Source organism: Peromyscus maniculatus, chromosome 10 (genome assembly GCF_049852395.1).
Source record: "Peromyscus maniculatus bairdii isolate BWxNUB_F1_BW_parent chromosome 10, HU_Pman_BW_mat_3.1, whole genome shotgun sequence".
In the NCBI taxonomy this organism is placed as follows: Eukaryota; Metazoa; Chordata; class Mammalia; order Rodentia; family Cricetidae; genus Peromyscus; species Peromyscus maniculatus.
The window spans coordinates 81,110,823-81,128,710 of NC_134861.1; the positions used below are offsets into that span (position 1 = coordinate 81,110,823).

General features: G+C 37.5%; 1 protein-coding gene across 1 annotated transcript; it reads right to left on the minus strand.

Moving 5' to 3' along the window:
- Positions 1-304: 304 nt before the first annotated feature.
- Gnrhr (gonadotropin releasing hormone receptor) lies at positions 305-16,881 on the minus strand. The gene is made up of 3 exons (XM_006983812.3): positions 16,306-16,881; positions 4,645-4,864; positions 305-2,942 (listed from the first exon to the last, which is right to left on the minus strand). Exons 1-3 carry the CDS (start codon positions 16,825-16,827, stop codon positions 2,698-2,700), a joined length of 987 nt encoding a protein of 328 aa, XP_006983874.1. The 5' UTR covers positions 16,828-16,881; the 3' UTR covers positions 305-2,697.
- Between the last annotated feature and the right edge of the window lie 1,007 nt (positions 16,882-17,888).

Below are 17,888 nucleotides of genomic sequence, written 5' to 3' on the forward strand. Positions count from 1 at the left end.
GTTTCTTAATTATCTGACATATTGGATTTACTCGGCATAACATTTACTTTCTACTAATAATCTTCGTCTCTTATAGTAGTTCAGTGCATGAATGGACATCAGATTTGAAATACGCTGTTGAGCGATATAGCTTTCACTTAGAGGACATGTTTAAAATGGACACTGTGAACTTTAGTTTAAATTCATATCTATGTGTATGAACCACAATATTGACATAGAATTCTTCTTGTAAATTTTCCCAAACATATTGAACCTTAAACAAATTTAATTTTGTCATTTAAGAATGACTAAGCATACTGAAGTGATACAGATTTAATATTACCATTTGCATGCATGTATATGAACATATATGTGAACAAACAAATATAGTTAGATACATTTTATTATAGTAATTTCTATATATATAATCAAGCTGGGAGTATTAAACTTCTTTTTGTACCTTTTTGGCAGTCTGGTTTAGCTGGTAAATTCTTTCTTTGGATAGTAATAGTAAATGTGTAAAATAATACAAACAGAACTAAAACAAAAATACATTGACCTATAATTCTATTCATGAGCTACATAAGTTGAGGATCACTGTATCCAGATAGTCATATAGAAAATATATCTTTAAAATGCCCAAGGCAATACCTGACTAGAAAAGTTTCTTGAAGACATAAGAAACCAGCTGAGAGACATGCATTTTAAACAGAGATGTAATAAAGCCCTTAGGTTTAGCTTGTACATATCTATCATTTTTGCTTTAAATCCAGAAGTAAGATTTATTGTCATTTTAGGAGTAAGTATGTTATGAGATACTTGGGGTACACTGGTATTGTGACTTAGCTATGTCCTGTGTCATCTACACAGTCTTGGTATGAGTTCACATGTAAACTTTGAGCATTTCTTTCAGCACATGGAAAACTTTGAGTCCCACGCAGTTGAACTATAGAACTCTAAGAGTGATTTCTACCAGGTATGTCTTTTAACAGAAAGTGTGATTAACACAGAAGATAAAAAAGAGAGAGAATATTGGAAAATAAAGTGGGATCTGAAAAAATATCCTACAGTCCTGTAAAACCCCAAATAGAAAATAAGAAAGGGAAGGGAAGAAGGGGTTTGCCATTGGTCAGTAGTTTGCTTTTTGTAACCACACACAGCCTGGGGTATTTGCAAATTGCTCTCATGTTTTGTGTAGCATTACACAGTTCACACCAATATCTATTAGACAATTGTTGACTTTGAGTTCTTACACTTTCCCACTGAGTATTGTACTACTTTATTTTCACCTCCTCCCATTTTGCATGAAAATGATGGACCTGACCTGAGCTGAATGAAACACATGTTCCTCTGCAGACATAAATGGGAACTGTACTTTTTTTTAAAGCAGTAGGCATTGGTTTCACACTTATAGTTTTATTTTTCCCTTTTCCCTCTAATATTCTCTGCTGTTGTCCTTGATCTGTATAGGGAGAAATCGTATGGTTTGCTACCTTGAGTTCCTTTTATTTATCAAACCTCCTCTTTTTGTTTGTATATTTCCTTGATGTCTTTCTTTTATTGACTTTCCTCATTTATTTGTGGGAAATGATTCAGTAGGATAAGGAGAGAGACAAAAATCTCACCATATTATTAAAAATGGATTGTATGTTATGCTTACAAGGTAATTAGTATATGCGTTTTGTTAATTGTACTAAATCAGGATTCATGGCAGTCAGTTAACATAAACCCTATATATTGTACAGTCTATAGAATATTCTAATAGCCCATGAAAGAATCCATCCCCTTTAAAGACCTTGTTGTTAAGTGGTGTGTCTAATCTGCAGCATGTGGATGGAATTAATCTGTATCATATAAATAATTTTGCCAGGATGGTGGAATTGGTTGCTGAATAAGAATAGAAACATTTTTCAAGCCAAAGAGAAAATTGGGTCTTTTAATCGTCGGAGTAGAAAATTGACCTATGGACAGTGATTCTACCGTCTCTGTGCCATACCTATTGTGATAGCATCAGTCTGTTACTGCTGCTGACAGATGGACAGTGAGTCTACTGTCTCTGTGCTCCAGGTGTTGTGACAGCATCGGTCTGCTATTGCTGCTGGTGTGTGGACGTGAGTCTACTGTCTCTGTGCTCCAGGTGTTGTGATAGCATCGCTCTGCTATTGCTGCTGGCGTGTGGACGTGATTGTAGTGTGTGTGTGTGCTCCAGGTGTTGTGATAGCATCGCTCTGCTATTACTGCTGACGTATGGATGTGATTCTACTGTCTCTGTGTGCCGTAGGTGTTCTGATAGCATCGGTCTGCTGTTGCTGCTGAGTCCCTATGAGAAAAAACTCCCCGAACCATGCTGATGTTATGAATATGTCCTGGTTTCCTAACCTTACTTACGTTTTGGTATCTTAAAAGATACCTTAGGATGTAGTTACTTTAAGTATTTATAGATGATTATTTAAGGAGGAAGTGAAAAACACAAATCATATGTGATAAAACTTCAGACAAGGCAGGGGTCAGTTTAGAAGCTCATGATTAAGGACACATTTCAGTATTTTTTGAAGGTCTTTTCCTTTTGTTTGAGGCTCTGACAAGAAACTGTGTACAGGGACAAGGTTGATAACCTAAGCTTAAACCCTGCCTTGCTTGTATATAGGTGTGTGGCAAGCTATGAGCTGGCGAGATTAGTTACTTTGCTTCTATATTCATTCTTGTGCAGTCTCCCCGTTACAAAGAGAAATATCCATATATAAGTGGGTCAAAGCATGGGTTTAGAAAAGCAAAGAGAAAGAAGAAGTGATTAACAGGCTCTGAAACTCTGTTTAACATTTCTGGATCAAACCAGTACCAGATTCCTAGGACATAGTAAGGAGTCCAGCAGACAATAAACGAGGTGGCAAAGGCGACTGTCATCTTTAGAGTTCTCAGCCGTGCTCTTGGGATGTTATTCTTGGACTGATTCAGCTGTAGTTCTAGTAGATAGAAGAGAAAGGGTAAGTGTTTAAAGTCGGCTTCCTGACAAAGCCAAATGACAAAAAGTGGAAGAGAGATTCACTAATCTACCTGTTGATTATAGGAAAAACAATTCCAACCATGACAATTCACTTGAAAAGGTTCCCACCTGACCCCAACCAGGTGTAGCAGTGCTTACTTGTAATGCCGAGGGAGCAAAGGGAGAGGGGCTAGCTTGGGCTCTCTAAGGAAACTGTCTTAGCAAAGAAACAAATACGCTTTTAGAGCTAGTTTTCCTCTGGGATAGAGTGAAGAGAAGAGTGCTCTTAAAATCAAACCAAGGAGGACTGAAAAATGGAGGTATTTACACAGTTGAATATGACATTGGTTGTTTGCTATATTCTAGATATCAGATGTTTGGTGTAGTAGCCCAGTAGGAGCATATCTTCAGTGCTTGTCCTGAGTTTTAGTGGAGTAATTGTCCTTTCTTCCTTTAAAATTTTTTATTTATGTATGTTAATTATGCATGGCAATGACATCATTCTGAGATATATGTCTGTATATGTACATATACATATCTATATCCAAATGCCATATGTATCTGTATTTGTATGTATGTATGTATGTATGATTGTATGCATCTCTCTCTCTCTTTCTCTGTCTATCTATTATTTGGATCATATTCATTCCCTCCTCCATAACTCTCTTGTCCCTTTCCTATTCTCATCTCTATCAAAAAAAATATTGTTTTATTTCATGATGGAAAATGAGAACATGAGATGCAATTGGCAAACAGATCTTGTCTATAAATTGAATATATTATGAAAATAATATTCCAAGGGGTGATTGTGAATTATTAAATGACCTAAAATTTGTGAACTGCTTGCCACAGTATTAAATACACGACCACTCTGCCTACATGTTGCTGCTTAAATATTGTTTGTCAGCAGAGCTGTCGCTGGTGGTTTGAGTGTGAGTAGGCTAGATCTGGGGACCCAAGAGCAAGAGAACTAGCCCCTGCTCCTTGTTGTAGGCTATTTTGGGTGAGCTGGCCTACACAGTGATGGAGAGCTCTTCCAAGTAGTGATGATGAGGGAAAGCTGGTGGGCTGACCAACCCAGTTACCACCCAGGCCCAAAACCAGGGCTATGAGCTGGCCCACCCTAACATCCACCTCATTTATTAACTGTTGAAACATGGACAGGGATGAACCTACAGATCCAAAGCAGCAGAATCTCCATGACACAGGTCAACAGCAGGATATCCAAGAGGAGCCCCAGTGAGAGCCCATTATCAGTGGCTTAGAAGTCAGAGGCCTCCAGAGAGACCAATGACTCATGGCAATGAACATTTGCAACTAAAGATGAATGGACTAAAAGTAAACTGTGTGACTCAATGGGCCACACTACAGTTACCACAACAAGATTCCTCTCTCTCTCTCTCTCTCTCTCTCTCTCTCTCTCTCTCTCTCTCTCCCTCCCTCCCTCCCTCCCTCCCTCCCTCCCTCCCTCCCTCTCTCTCTCTCTCTCTCTCTCTCTCTCTCTTTCTCTCATTGGTGCTTTTGTTTGTTTTTTGGGGGGGAGGTTGCAAGAGCAGAGGTGGATGTGAGGGGACAGTGAAGTAAGTGGGATCAGAATGCATGGTGTGACATCCACAAAGAATCAATAAAAGTTAAAAATATTGTATGTCTACAATTATTATTAAAATCTTAGGAATACGTACTGTGTGGATTTCGATGAAGGACCTGTGTGAGGGTGAAGATGATTTTGGCATTGCAGATCATCATGATGAGAAGAGGGAAAATGAAGAGGCAGCTGAAGGTGAAGAAGTTATAAAACGCTTGGTGCCACCATTGTGGAAAACTGCAATGTGTCACACATTGAGAGAAAACTTCTGCTTGCCCAGAGCCATCTTCTAGGTAGATCATCCTGAAGATATATAACTATGAAATAAGAAGAAAAAGTTATGTGTCTTTTCCCAACAGCATTCCTTTCTTCATGCTGCTAGTCCCCATACCTAAAGCAATTTCTAAGTTCCTTGGCATTACACTTTGACAATTATATTGAAATTTGTGAGTGAGGTTTACTTGAGCCACGTTTGCACTAGTTTGGATGACCTGTAGGGTTTTGTGATTGGTGGAATTATTTCAGTCTTGAAGAACAATGATCATTTGAAGACTTAAGCCTCACTTGCCCTTTCACTTCCCCCATACTTATGCCAAGCAGTCTCATTGAAGGTGATTTTGTCCATTCTATATCCACAGTGTTTAAAACCATGCCTTTTAGATTGTATCTGTAAACATACATATTCAATTTGTTTTAGACATTGAAAGGCCTAATAACATGGTCTACTTTTTAAAATGGCCAAAGCATATAAACAGTGTAGAGGCTTCTACCCTGATAATATTGAGTGGAAGACAGATGTGAGTAATGACATTGGAAGAAGAGGCAGGTAGAAGGCAAACCCCACTCCTGTTTCTTATAGCCTGAACAGTTATTATAAAACCTGGATACCAGATTTCAGTCCAAAACTTCAATTTTAGAGATAAAAGGTTTTAAAGGGCTGATAGCCATGAGTTCAATAATGAATGTCACCTTGAGCAGTCTCAGAAAGAAGTTAGCTCTGAGGCAACCAAAAAAAACTAAAATTGTGTCTTGGTGGCTGTATCTCCTGGGATAAGAAAGCCTCTTTGTGTTTAAACATCCTGAGGCTGCAGATAGGTTTCTTCCACTGTATCAACACTAAGGCTCCTGGGATGCTTCCCACACAGGTCCACTTATATCCTTAAAAGACCTGAGCTTCCTTATGATATTTTCCCTTTGTCCTTTTGTCTCCCCTAGGCTGCGGATTATGCTCATTGTTAATAATAAAGCTGATTGGCTGGTGGCTGGGCAGGAAGAAATTGAGCACAAGAGCCAGACTAGGAGAATTCTGGGAAGAGGAAAGGCAGAGTCTGGGCAGACACTGCCAGCCACCCAAGAAGCAACATGTGAAAGAACCAGTAAGCCACAGGCCACATGACAATACATAGATTAATAGAAATGGGTGAATTTAAATGTAAGAGCTAGCTAGTATTATGCCTGAGCCATCGGCCAAACATTTATAATTAATATAAACCTCTGAGTGATTATTTGGAAATGGCTAAGGGACAGGGCAGGACAGAAAAAAGTCGGTTATCTGGGAACTGGCAAGTGGGAGAGTATTTACATATAGTGGCCAACATTGGGGCCCATATGCCCACATAAAGCCTGAGAAACTTAAAAAAGGGGGGAGGGGTTTTATAGAACACACAAATGAAGCCAAAAACAGCTTCCTAATTGTGTTTCTCATGTAGGCCATGGTACAGAGATGCTGTAGCATTTGGGAGTGACAGTATACAGAGGAGTCTCCAAGTTGGGCAGTGTACTGTGTGTCAGGTCTAGCTATTGCTCACAGACAAACAGGATTATAGAAACACAGTAAAGACAGATTCAGACAGAAAAAAAAACAAACAAACTTCTAAATAGGTCAAGATGTGCATAGGCTTGCAGGAGAGACGAAATAGGGTATAGACAGAAATAAATTTAAAAATAATTTTAATAAAGTCCTTGAAAGAGGAATAGAGTAATAAAAAATTATGATAAGCCACATAAGGGTGGAAAATGCAGAGTCTGGGTTATGCATCTTATTGTGTTGTCTATAAAATTTGACTGCTATGAGACATTTGATTATGGAAGCTGTTAGACTAAACCAACCTATATATTTAGAAAATATCTTGACTCCAAAATTTAAGTCAAAAGGTATATATGTCACTTTGGGAGAAAGGTTATGTTTTTGTTTCAGCAGGAAATGAGAGACTGTGGATTCATTCTGGATTAAGAAAAATCAGGTTTGGTATAGGAAGACCCCCCCCTGAAATCCTAACTGCAGACATGAGAAAATAAACCTAAAGTAACTATAAGACACATGATGTATATTTAACTGCCCAAACATATAACAGATATTATCTTTGACTGGCTTGTATACAATGCACAGTTTATATATTTTCAGAACAAGGGGACCAGAAACCAATAAAAATGGATAACCTCTACCCTTCCCCCATTTGTTCTTTTTCCAGAGTCTTTCTGATGTATTTGATTAACAAGGATGAAACAGAACACACGGGTCAGGTAAGATGATCCAATGATTGATCAGATGATCCAATGTTTCAAAACACCTCTGTTACAGTTTCTTCTAAGTTCTACATCTAAACAATTTCAATGCTGATGGCTGAGATGGACCAGCTGCACAAAATACCCCAGTCAGGACTTGACCATAATTCAAAGTTTTCTCAGAGTCCACATAAGATTACCAGTGCCCCTAATCAACAGGATGTAGTCTAGATAATTATGCCCCAATTCCCAAAATATTATTTATGAACGTTTGTTTTCATTTAAGGAGGTTTGGTTATAAATTGTCAATGGTCATAGTCAATCTCTTTCTAAGGAAGAAAGGAGGATATAATGTAAAAATAATCAGGAAAAGGGTAGATTATTATGATGGAAAAAAGGGTAATTATTGAACCTACTTTAATCCAAAAACAACTGTTAATCTCAAAATATTTTACATTGATATCAATTTTGGTTTATTGATACAAATTTAAGGTCAATTTTCTTATACTGTTTGTATATTTCTACTCATGTTTAAGGTATTATGTTTATGCACCTAATTTAAAAAAAATGTAATGTATGATTAAAAATACAAATTAGTAGGCATCTATAATAGTAAAACTTATAGCCATATTGGTTAGGTTTTCTAGGTATGCAAAGATATATTTCAATTAAGTAGGTAATCTTCAAACACTTCAAAGACCTACAGAATATGACATTTAAAACGTTTTAAGAACTTATACTTCTCTCATAGTGAGACACATCTGCTCCTGGCAGTACCAATTACTTCAAAGAGGACAATAGGTATTGAAGAAACTCCTTATGGAGTTTGCTTTCAATGTGGCAAGGCTAGCCATTTGGGTAAGAAACTGCTCTCGGCTGGACTGCTTAACAGGATGCTCTACAAACTGGACATGCAGGACCCACAGGAAAGTGACCCATTAAGCTTTGCCAAAACAAGTCAGGATGGTCCTTCAGGTTCCTGTTTCACAGAAGAAACTGCCAGACATTCTTCAAGACACAGAGGAAAGTGATGAACTTTGTCAATATAGGTAGGACAGTCCTTCAAATTTCCTGCTTCACTGAAAAGTCTGCCAGATCCTCTAGGCCTGAAGATGGATACCCCAACATTACAGAAGAACTTTGGGTGACTGTCCAGGCAGCCAGATATCTCTGTCATTTCTAGCATTTTGAAAGGTTGCTTACAATGCACTTCCTGTTTACTCAGGGAATATTATATACTTCTGGGGTCTTTGATGGAGTTGAAGACTAAATGGTTATAATTATAGTTTTCCTTAGTTATAATAAAAGATAAACTAGATACAAAACTTTAGAATTACCAAGATAAAATAGTTAATTATTTTCTCTAATTTTTCTAAATGCAAACGGATTAGATAGTGTTACTATATTCCTTACTTAATAACTGTTTTGTTGTATATAATTTTACTATGTTAAGGTTAAAAATCTTCCTTTTTAATTAGATTTAAAGGGGGAAATACTGTGGATTATGCTCATTGTTAATAATAAAGCTGATTGGCCAACTGCTGGGCAGGAAGAGATTGAGCTCGAGAGCCAGACTAGGAGAATTCTGGCAAGAGGAAAAACAGAGTTGGGCCAGAGGCTGCAAGCTGCCCAAGAAACAAGAAATGAAAGAACTGGTAAGTCATGGGCCAAATGGTGACCTATAAATAGAAATGGGTTAATTTAAATGTAAGATCTAGCTAGTAATATGCTTGAGCCACCACCCAAACATATATAATTAATATAAGCCTCTGAGTAGTTATTCAGGAACTGGCCCATACTCTTCAAAAATATCAACTTTATGAAACATGGAAGTAGACAGGAATGTTTCCAGCAAAGAATACTTAGGTAACATCATGGGAACCACCATATAACCTTGGGTATTTTTTTGTTTAAAGGGTAGAAATTGAGGAAGGTCTGGGAGGAACTGGGGAAGGGGAAATGCAATCAAAATCTAGTGCTTGAAAATTTTTTACTTATTTTTTTTTAGGGCAGAAAATAAACTAGGACAACAAATGAAATTTCAATAGAGCATGTAGCTTTCTTAAATACAGGGCGAAGTTGAGACTGGTAAAGAAATGCCATATCTCCAACTTTTAAAGAATTCAGAAAACATTTGGGAGTGAAGACAATTGTGGTAGTTTGAATGTGAATGTCCATCATAAGCTCATATATTTGCGTGCTTACTCCTCAGTTGAACTGTTTGGAAGGATTAGGAGGTGTGTCTAGTTGGAGGTATGTTCTTGAGGATTGACTTTGAGGTTTCACTAGTTCACTGCAAGTCCAGTCTCTGTCTGTCTGTCTGCCTCTGTACCTGTCTTTCTAGCTCTCAGCTACATTCATGTTTGCTTCCTGCAACAATGATCATGGACTAACCCTCTAAAATGATAAGCAAGCTCGAATTCACTGCTTTTTTTTTTTTTAAATAAGAGTTGCCTTGGTCATGGTGTGTCTTCATAGCAATAGAATAGTAACTAAGATAACAGCAAATAAAAAAATGCTAATATTTGATGATGTAGAGGTTAAAGGTATCCGATAAAATCTTTGTATAGTTCTTACAACCTTGTCCTATGTGTGAAATTCTTTTTAAAAATGATATCTTTATTTTAAAACTTTAAAAAGCACAACTACAATCTATTAATGAAAACATTGTAAGTCGTTTTCAAGAATAAATTCCAGAGCTGGAGTGTTGGCTCAGCACTTACAAGTGCTGAGTTTGGTTCCCAGCACTCAAGTCAGGTGATTGACAACTGCCTGTAGCTGTAGCTTCAGAGATCCAATGCCCCCTTGTGGCCTTCATGAAACGTGCCCACACACAAATAAAAGAGAGTTGAAAAACAAACAAATAAGCAAGTAAATGCTTATTCTTTTTTTTTTTTTTCCTGACTCATGAAGCACATTTCTTATCTTGTCATTTCCAAGTGTGCTCTGGAGAAACTTCATTTTACTGTGTAACATTATCCAGATAAAAAAAAGAGAAGAAAAACATTTTCAAATCTAGAGCAAGTAAATTTGAAACAAATGCTTTTGTTATTATCAAATGATGGCTAATAAATACTCTTTAATTTTTTTTTCCGCATTGAATAAGATATTTTAGTTTACTTAACAGTTGGTTCTGGATTTCTTTACTTTGTGAGGTTATGGGACTGGAGTGGAGTGGCCTCATTTTAAAAGGATTCTGAAATATCATTTTCTTTGTAGATTATAGAAAAAACTCATATCTTGTTTTATTTGGGGCTTGGTCCTGCCTAAACTTGTGTCTTATATTGTAATTACAGCATTGATTTTTCAGTTTGAGATCTTTTATCAAGTAGAATATAAAGTTTAAATTAATCCACTAGAGGGCAACAAAGGATCATATCATCAGTCTCAAAACCAGGAAATCATTGTTTCTTCCTTTTCTCATGTGGTCTTCATTTACTATGGTCTCCTATTCCTTGTTCTCCCTCTCTGTTCTTGATCCAGCTGGGATCTCCTGCTCTCTTTCCCTCTACCCTTGCCCTTCATTGCTCCCACTCATATCCAGGTTGTTCATGAAGATCTCAGCCATTTCTCCGTCATTGGGCAATCCTCCCACAGAAATCCACAAAAATACCCCCACAAAAGACTGCTGGCAATGGTTGAGAGACTGCAGGGACTGACCTACTCTGGTGATGGGATGGCCAAACACCCTAATAGTTGTGCCAGAAACCCCATCCAAGGACTGAGGAATCTGGATGCAGACATCCATGGCTCGGCCCGAAGTGGAGCGCTGGGAGTCTAATTAGCGAGAAAGAGGAGGGTTTATATGAGAGAGAATTGTTGAAACCAAGGTTGGATAAAGCACAGGGACAAATAACCAAACGAATGGAAACACATGAACTATGAACCAAAGGCTGAGGGGCCCCCAACTGGATCAGGCCCTCTGAATAGGTGAGACAGTTGATTGGCTTGATCTGTTTGGGAGGCATCTAGGTAGTGGTACCAGATCCTGGGCTCATTGCATGAGTTAGCTGTTTGAAACCTGGAACTTATGCAGGGACGCTTGGCTCAATCTGGGAGGAGGGGACTGGACCTGCCTGGACTGAGTCTACCAGGTCAAACTCAGTCCTCGGAGGAGGCTTTGCCCTGGAGGAGGTGGGAATGGGGAGTGGGCTGGGGGGAAGGGGAGGGGGGCAGGTAGGGGGAGAACAAGGGAATCTATGGTTGTTATGTAGAACTGAATGGTATTGTAAAATAAAATAAAATTAAATTAAAAAAAAAAAACAAGAAATCCAAACAAGTCTGCTAATTTCATTCTAAGGATCCACGTCAACTTTTCACCACATTACAGACTGAGTCTTTTATTATCACATACTTTTCAGCTTGACTTTATTTAAGCTGTAGTTTAAAGTAGATCAAACATATATAATCTGTTTTGTTCTTATCAGTGTTTATTTTGTCATAATCTAGAACATTATTTCCCTTCTTTGCAAACAATTGAAAATACTTATTCCTTCTTAGAACATGATACTTTGTCCACATCAGGGAATTTAGTTAAGTGGATACTGTGGAGTTAATGTTACAATCTTAATTCATGATAGACTAGCTTAAAACCAGAAGTTCAGAAAAGTACATGGGGATTCAGAATCTTACCCATAATTAATTGGTTTTAGCCTTGGCTCGATGTATTTTGTTTTCTGCACTGTGTTCATTTGAGTGGTTACTATAGGGATCCACTTTGCTTTCAGTGGTTCCTTTGTCCTTGGAGTCTTTCTCCAATTTCTGTTTATCTTTTCCACCTTTATCCATGACTCTTGCTCTTCAGTGCTTGTTGTTTCATTTTGCCATAATCAAGAACATTCTGTCTGCCTTCTTTGGAAGCAACCGAAGATGCTTATTTATTCTTAGAATATGATCTTCTATCCACCCTTTACCAAAGCAACTACAGCACAGACTGAATTTTTCTAAAAGCAATTAGCTTCAGTTTCTCCAGCTATAAATTAGAGATCCTAACAGAATCTTCCTCTCAGTGATGTTATGACAACTGTGTTGTTACATGCAAAGTCCCTGGAATGGTGCCCACAAAGCTAACAATGGATAAATCTCAATCATCACTATAAAACTTTGAGGCACACACCTTTTCTTTGTATCCATAAATAATTAGTCATACATCAATATCTATACCATAACATATATGTATCTATCATACTATATCCCCCCATCATATATACATTTGTTGCTTTAAGCTTTTATTTTCTAAGGGATAGAATTGCCTGGTATGGTAGAGTGTAGCAGTTAAAACCTCCGGCTGTAAGTGGCCAATGAACACTTGCGGGCACCGTTCACAGATCCTTGACCCTTAAGATATCAGCTTCTGTGTTAGTCCTGAATGTGTGCTTACTGTGTGTGCATTGGACATGAAATGGGAGAATAACCAATGCAAAGCCCTGAGCTTCAAAGGGAACTCCAGGTTTCTACTGTTTGGGTTGGGTTTAGACAGGCTGTAAGGCCAAGGTGGCCTACAAATACACAGGATTGGCAAGGATGACCTTCAACATCTTGTCCTTTGTCTCCACCTCCCACAGGCCAGTGGTTACAGCTATCCCACCCTGTACAGGTGTGGGTTTCTGTAAGTAGAGAAACTGGAGTACAGGACAGGGCTCAGGACAAAATGCAGGTTTATCTACTCACAAAGAGGACCGTGGACATATGCTAAGGCCTCTTAAGGGTTCTGAGTGCTAAAACTCATCCACAGTATCACAGACTGTTTTAATCCTGATGTTTAACTGGTTATTTGGGATGTTAAAAATCAATAAAGTTTTGATGTTCTCTTGGGGAAAAATATAAAGGGCCAGAAAGTCTGTTGTGAGAGTTTGTCTCCCAGAATTGATAGAGTCACTGTACCCATGATACCTCAACAATAGAGCTGCATAAAAAGACTTGAAAACTGATGACATCAATAGACACACTAACCTGGAAGGGGGGGAAATCTCATAGGTCCCACTCCTAGAGAAAGAACTACAGGCAATTAACAACAACTGAGAGAGGGAGAATTAGTCTTTACGAGGGATGAGCCCTCTGAGAGGTGTCCAGTACCAAGAAAGTGCTCATTCCTAAATAATGCATATACAAGCAACACTAAATATACTAAGGAAATTATATTTGTATCTTTAAATATCTATTTTTATATTCTATCAGCAAAGATCCTCATGCAATGTTATATATATATATATACATATACATATACATATATATATATATATATATATATATATATATATATATATATATATATATATATGTTTTTCAAGACAGGGTTTTTCTGTGTAGTTTTGGTGCCTGTTCTAGAGCTCTCTTTGTAGACCAAGCTGGACTCAAACCCACAGAAATCCGCCTGGCTCTGCCTCCCAAGTGCTGGGATTAACGACGTGCACTACTGCACAATGTAATATGATTTTATGCTTATCTTTTAACTATGTCTAATATTAATTAGGTTCATAGATAGAGATAGGTAAAGAGCCCTATGAACAAAGTAGAATAGTGTGATTTATACCTTGCCTATAGAATTAATTGTATTGACATTTCCACTTGTTAGACATACCCTGGGCATCTCATATAATACTCATGGGCTTAATTTTTTCCTGCACAAAATAAGAATACCATACATAATTTACATTGTTGTAGGAAACACTCATGAAATATTGTATATAAACAAATTTAGCACAATTCTGACACATATTTTGTCTTAAAATATTATTTATCATATCATTATTATTGCTATTACTGAGTCTAGCACGCTACTACTGTGCTTAAAACGTTTGGAGTATTGCTCATGGGAGGTTAAGTATTTATTGAATTTGAGCTGTTTGTCAAGTTCAGAAGTTCATTTTACTCAGTAAATTAGCTCATTCATCAAGGCAAGTCTCCACATATCTTCAGACTATGTTTCCTTACTCCAAAAACTAAGGAGTGTCCCATGTTTCTTGCCTACAGGCTCGTGTTAGCTGTAGAATTTAAAAGCTGTTTTGGTAATACTCCATATGAGCAAGATAAGCCAGAACATAAACTCTTCCTGCAAATACTTTGCAACTCTGCACTCTGTGGTCTTAGATGACTCTCATTAAGGAATGTGATTTTAAATTGTGTTCGGCCACACCTAAATTAGGAAATGTCTGGTCATAAATAAGAGCTCCTCCCAAGGCTTGGCTGCTGGCATATCGTCTTCCCTGTCTCCCTCTTCTCTTTTTCCTTCTTTTTTCTTCTTCTAACTTACTTTTAGAAATGATAAGACTTCTGTTATCATGTTCTGGCACAAATAGTTTTCAGTGAGTAGTGTAGTTTTTTATACCTTAAGAAAGTTTACTGATTATTATGAATGCAAGCTAAAATTTTGAAAAAATTGAATAATTCCTTTTCTATATAAGTATTTTCTTTAGCTCCTTCTTGAAGAAAAAATATTTTCACTCTTATAATTCAGCTTTTTTTTTCCTGCTGACTTCAAAAACCTTATTATGAAGAAAAGAAAAGGAGGACCCTTCATTAGGTTTTCATTCCTCTAATCCTTTTAAAGTCATTTTGTATTAAACTTACTACTTCTTTGTATTCTTATACTCGTATATTTAAGTTTTTCATATCCAGTTGTACATATATTTTTTTATGTCCACAAAGAGCGACATGCCCCCTCCACCTGCCACTGGCTCTTTCTTTGTTTCATCAATACCAGGTCCTATATTGGGACTTAACTTGTGTTCATCTTCTTTGAGAAAACTGACCAATAAGCATTGCTCATACTTTAAAGAAAGAAGATAGAACGTAAACCTTAGCTAAATAACCTCATTTCAAGGGGCATGCCTGTGCAACCTAATCTTAGTGTGCATTGTCCACGTAGGAGTAATTATGCTTTTCTCCAAGGAAATAAAAGCATTTCAGTTTTCCCCATTTCTTCTGCCTTCTTCTGCCACATAACACATACTAATTAAATACCCTTTCTCACAATTCAGTGAGAAAACATTTACTTGGTACCTGGCAATACTCAGTGAATTCTGCATAGCAGTTTCAGTTTTTAGAGACATGGACAGTTTAGAATGTTTAGACAGATTTCTGGTTTTACAGGTAACGTTTTTGCTGGATTTTAGGAACTCTTACTTCCTATGACGTTCTTATACCCTGGTTTACCATACAGAGCATTAGAAAGCATAAAGACAATTTATTCATCTATTAATAACAGGCTCTTTATTATTTGCAAGAATTTGGTCATGTTTTCTTCAGTGATCTGATTTTTGAACAGTCAGCTTCTGCAGGACAATTAGCCAAGAGAAACATAATAACCAAGATAATTCTTTCTCAATTGCAGTGAGAGAATTCTTAGTTTGTACATAATAAATCCCAAGTAAGAAAAAATTAGCTATCTTCCACCTATATACATTTCATAGCTCTTAAACATTCTCTCAATTAACCACTGAATCCATTTCAACCAGAGCAAAAGGAAAAAAAAAAAAACAGCAGGAGCTGAACACGAAGGGAGCACACCCACAAGCCCTGTGACATGGGAGGCTGAGGCAGGAGGCTTCAAGTTTGGGAACAGCCTTGGCAATATAGCAATACACTATTTCAAGTCCACTGAAGAGAAGGAATGAGAAAGAAGGAGGGTTGGGCATGTGTTCAGTTGAGAGAAGAGGATTTAGGGGGCATTTACTATATAGTACAGATAGTACTAGATATTTTAAGACATTATTGATCTGATCATCATGAAAGCAAGTGAAGTAGGCATTTACCCCATTTTGTGAATAAATTCAACAGAAACTCAGAGAGGTTAAGAAGTTTGTCCGAGAAGACAAAATAGTCAGGGTTGCAGTCCACTCTCTGGCTTCCAGAGACCCAGTTCTTTTTTTTTTTTCTAAATAAACATAAAGGTTTTAATTTTAATGTAATATAACTACATACAACAAAAATATCAAATAATAATTAATTTACAATATTCAAGACATTTGTAGTTAGCATAATCAAAGAAAATCAAGCACTATCTATCCTATCTTAGTGAATCCAAAGTTTCACACCTAACTTACTTTTTACCATAACAAAGAGAAACTGCAACTGTTATTATCTAGTCTTCAACTCCATCAAAGACCCCCAAAGGACATAATATTATCTAACAACAGAGACATTTGGCTGTCTGGACAGTCACCTATTAAAGGTCCACACAGCAGGTGCTGCCTCCACTCAAGATGAGATACAAAATACCCACATTCACACATGTTCAGGAGTTATGATTTACCTGTGGTCCTGCAAACACGATACTGAGTATCCAGGCCAGGCCGATCATGGACTGTTCAAGCTTGCTGTTGCTTTGTACAGCAAAGGGCCGACTGATGGCCAGGGAGCGGTCCAGGCTGATCGCTGCCATCATGAAGGCTGGGGCATACATAGAGAAGAGCTTCAGGTAGCTGAGAACTTTGCAGAGGAACTCCCCAGCATACCACTGTACTGTGATGTTCCACATGCCATCCAATGGCATAACAATCAGAGTCTCCAGCAGGTTGGCTAAGGTCAGATGCTTTAAGAGCACCTTCATTCTGGAGAGCTTTTTCCCTTTCTCCCTCTTCCGAGTCCACTTCTGCAGCTTCAACAAGAAAGATGCATTAAAGGCGGTAGAAAGGAGGAAAAGGAAGAACGTCACTGTTACTCGGATCTTTCCAGATAAGGTTAGAGAGGGGAGCTTGCCCTGTATCAAAGGGATGCTGTTGTTGATGGCTGAGCAAGGATTTTGGTTCTGTTCAAGAGAATCATTGTTAGCCATGTTTCTCCAATGACAGGCTTCAAGAATTGAGTCTCCGTAACGTCTGATGTTTTATTGTAACTGAACACAAAGCGCTGCTTTATTTCTACCTTCCTCAGAAACGTCACAGGTTTACAATTATGTCAAATTTATTTTCCCCAAGATACTCTGGACTTAATGTGAAAGATCAAGGTGAACTTGTTTTGTGGGTTTGTAATCTAAAAGAGTGCTAACAGAAGATGTCAAGCACACTCTGAAGGCCAAGTGTAACTGTACCACCTCAGCAGATGGCCTGTTTTTCACAGTGTTTTTTCATAGGCGAAGAAGGACACTTGAAGTCTGATTTTGAAGCTAAAAGTGACTCATAATATTGTTCAATTAACTTTAATGAATACATTTCCTAAAAAACTGTTGTGACTAGACAGGTGCAACAGAAAATAATTTAAAAAAAAAAGCCCCGATCCAGTAAAAAATCTGTTGTTTGAAGACCACATTTCTCAAAACAATCACTTCTCTTTTTTCTATTTATTTCTTTTTTTTACATCCTGACCACATTCACTCCTTTCTCCTTCCACCCTCCTCCCTTCCACCTTCCCCCTCCAGGCCACCTCTCTTCTGTACTGGCTCAGAAAGGGGCAGGCCTCTCCTGGGCATCATCAAAACAATTGTTTTTCAGAGAAACGTTGAGTAGTCACAGATGGGCATATATGTTAACTTAAAACTCTCCCACACAAGGCATGAAGCTAGTACTTCAACTGTCACGTACAGCCTGTTCTAATAAAAAACTAATCTGGAGTCAAGTTTATCAGTTATCAGAATAGCCATGCTGAAATTATAGTAATACTATTTTTTGTTATTGTGTTGATTTTATAGTTGTGTAAATATTGTACTTGTTATTGTTGCACAAAATTGTCAAGGAAACTAGATACTGAAGCAAAACTAGATACTTGCATGATTATCATAACTGAATTAATTATATAGTATGATTATTTATAACCCTTTATGTCATATAATCACCTCACATTGAGGCCACTAAGAATCCTTCTCTGTGTTAGTTGATGATAATATTAGCCATAGAAATA